Source organism: Penaeus monodon, chromosome 30, assembly GCF_015228065.2.
Source record: "Penaeus monodon isolate SGIC_2016 chromosome 30, NSTDA_Pmon_1, whole genome shotgun sequence".
NCBI lineage: Eukaryota > Metazoa > Arthropoda > Malacostraca > Decapoda > Penaeidae > Penaeus > Penaeus monodon.
In genome coordinates, this window is record NC_051415.1 from 3726398 (window position 1) to 3726941 (window position 544).

The 544-nt window shown below is 36.2% G+C and overlaps 1 protein-coding gene across 2 annotated transcripts in view; it reads right to left on the reverse strand.

Annotated features, from left to right (window-relative positions):
* LOC119592466 (twinkle protein, mitochondrial-like) overlaps positions 1-544 on the reverse strand; it is a gene marked incomplete in the record, with an annotated part of 16546 nt that overhangs the window by 4271 nt on the left and 11731 nt on the right. For both annotated transcript variants that reach the window (XM_037941290.1, XM_037941291.1), the window contains 1 exon segment: positions 372-521. In XM_037941290.1, the coding sequence (XP_037797218.1) occupies positions 372-521 (150 nt within the window).

Here is a 544-nt window from a genome sequence, read left to right on the forward strand (position 1 = left end):
TATGCATACTGTACACAACTAGAATTTAATCATAAAATGAGGATGGTTTAAAAATATGTATGACAAAAATGACACTTGTTATAATAGGGCATTACTGAATATCTGATGTATATCTCATCTAATATATTAACCACAAATGGCATTTACAGAACCTAAACTTGCAGCAAAGATTATATATATATGCACACACACACATTTTTTTCTTTCATTACTTTAACCACATCACCTTAAAGACAACAGAGGTTTCAACCATATATTATGTCACTTAATACTGTACTTTTAACTGAGCATACATATAACACAAACAATACATAACAGCCTATATGACAACACAACGTTCTGTCAATGCTGGAGAATACAAAGATACAAACCCCTTGCAAACACAAGTCCAAAGAATATTCTGCCATGAACGTGGTTTTCCCTGAGCCCGTGGGACCTGTGAGTACTGTCAGTTCTCCTGGCCGGTGACCTAGTAACAGTTCGTTTAGTTCGCTGTATCTCTTCCACTGGACACCGCAGACCTGTTGAAAAGAGATGGAGATGT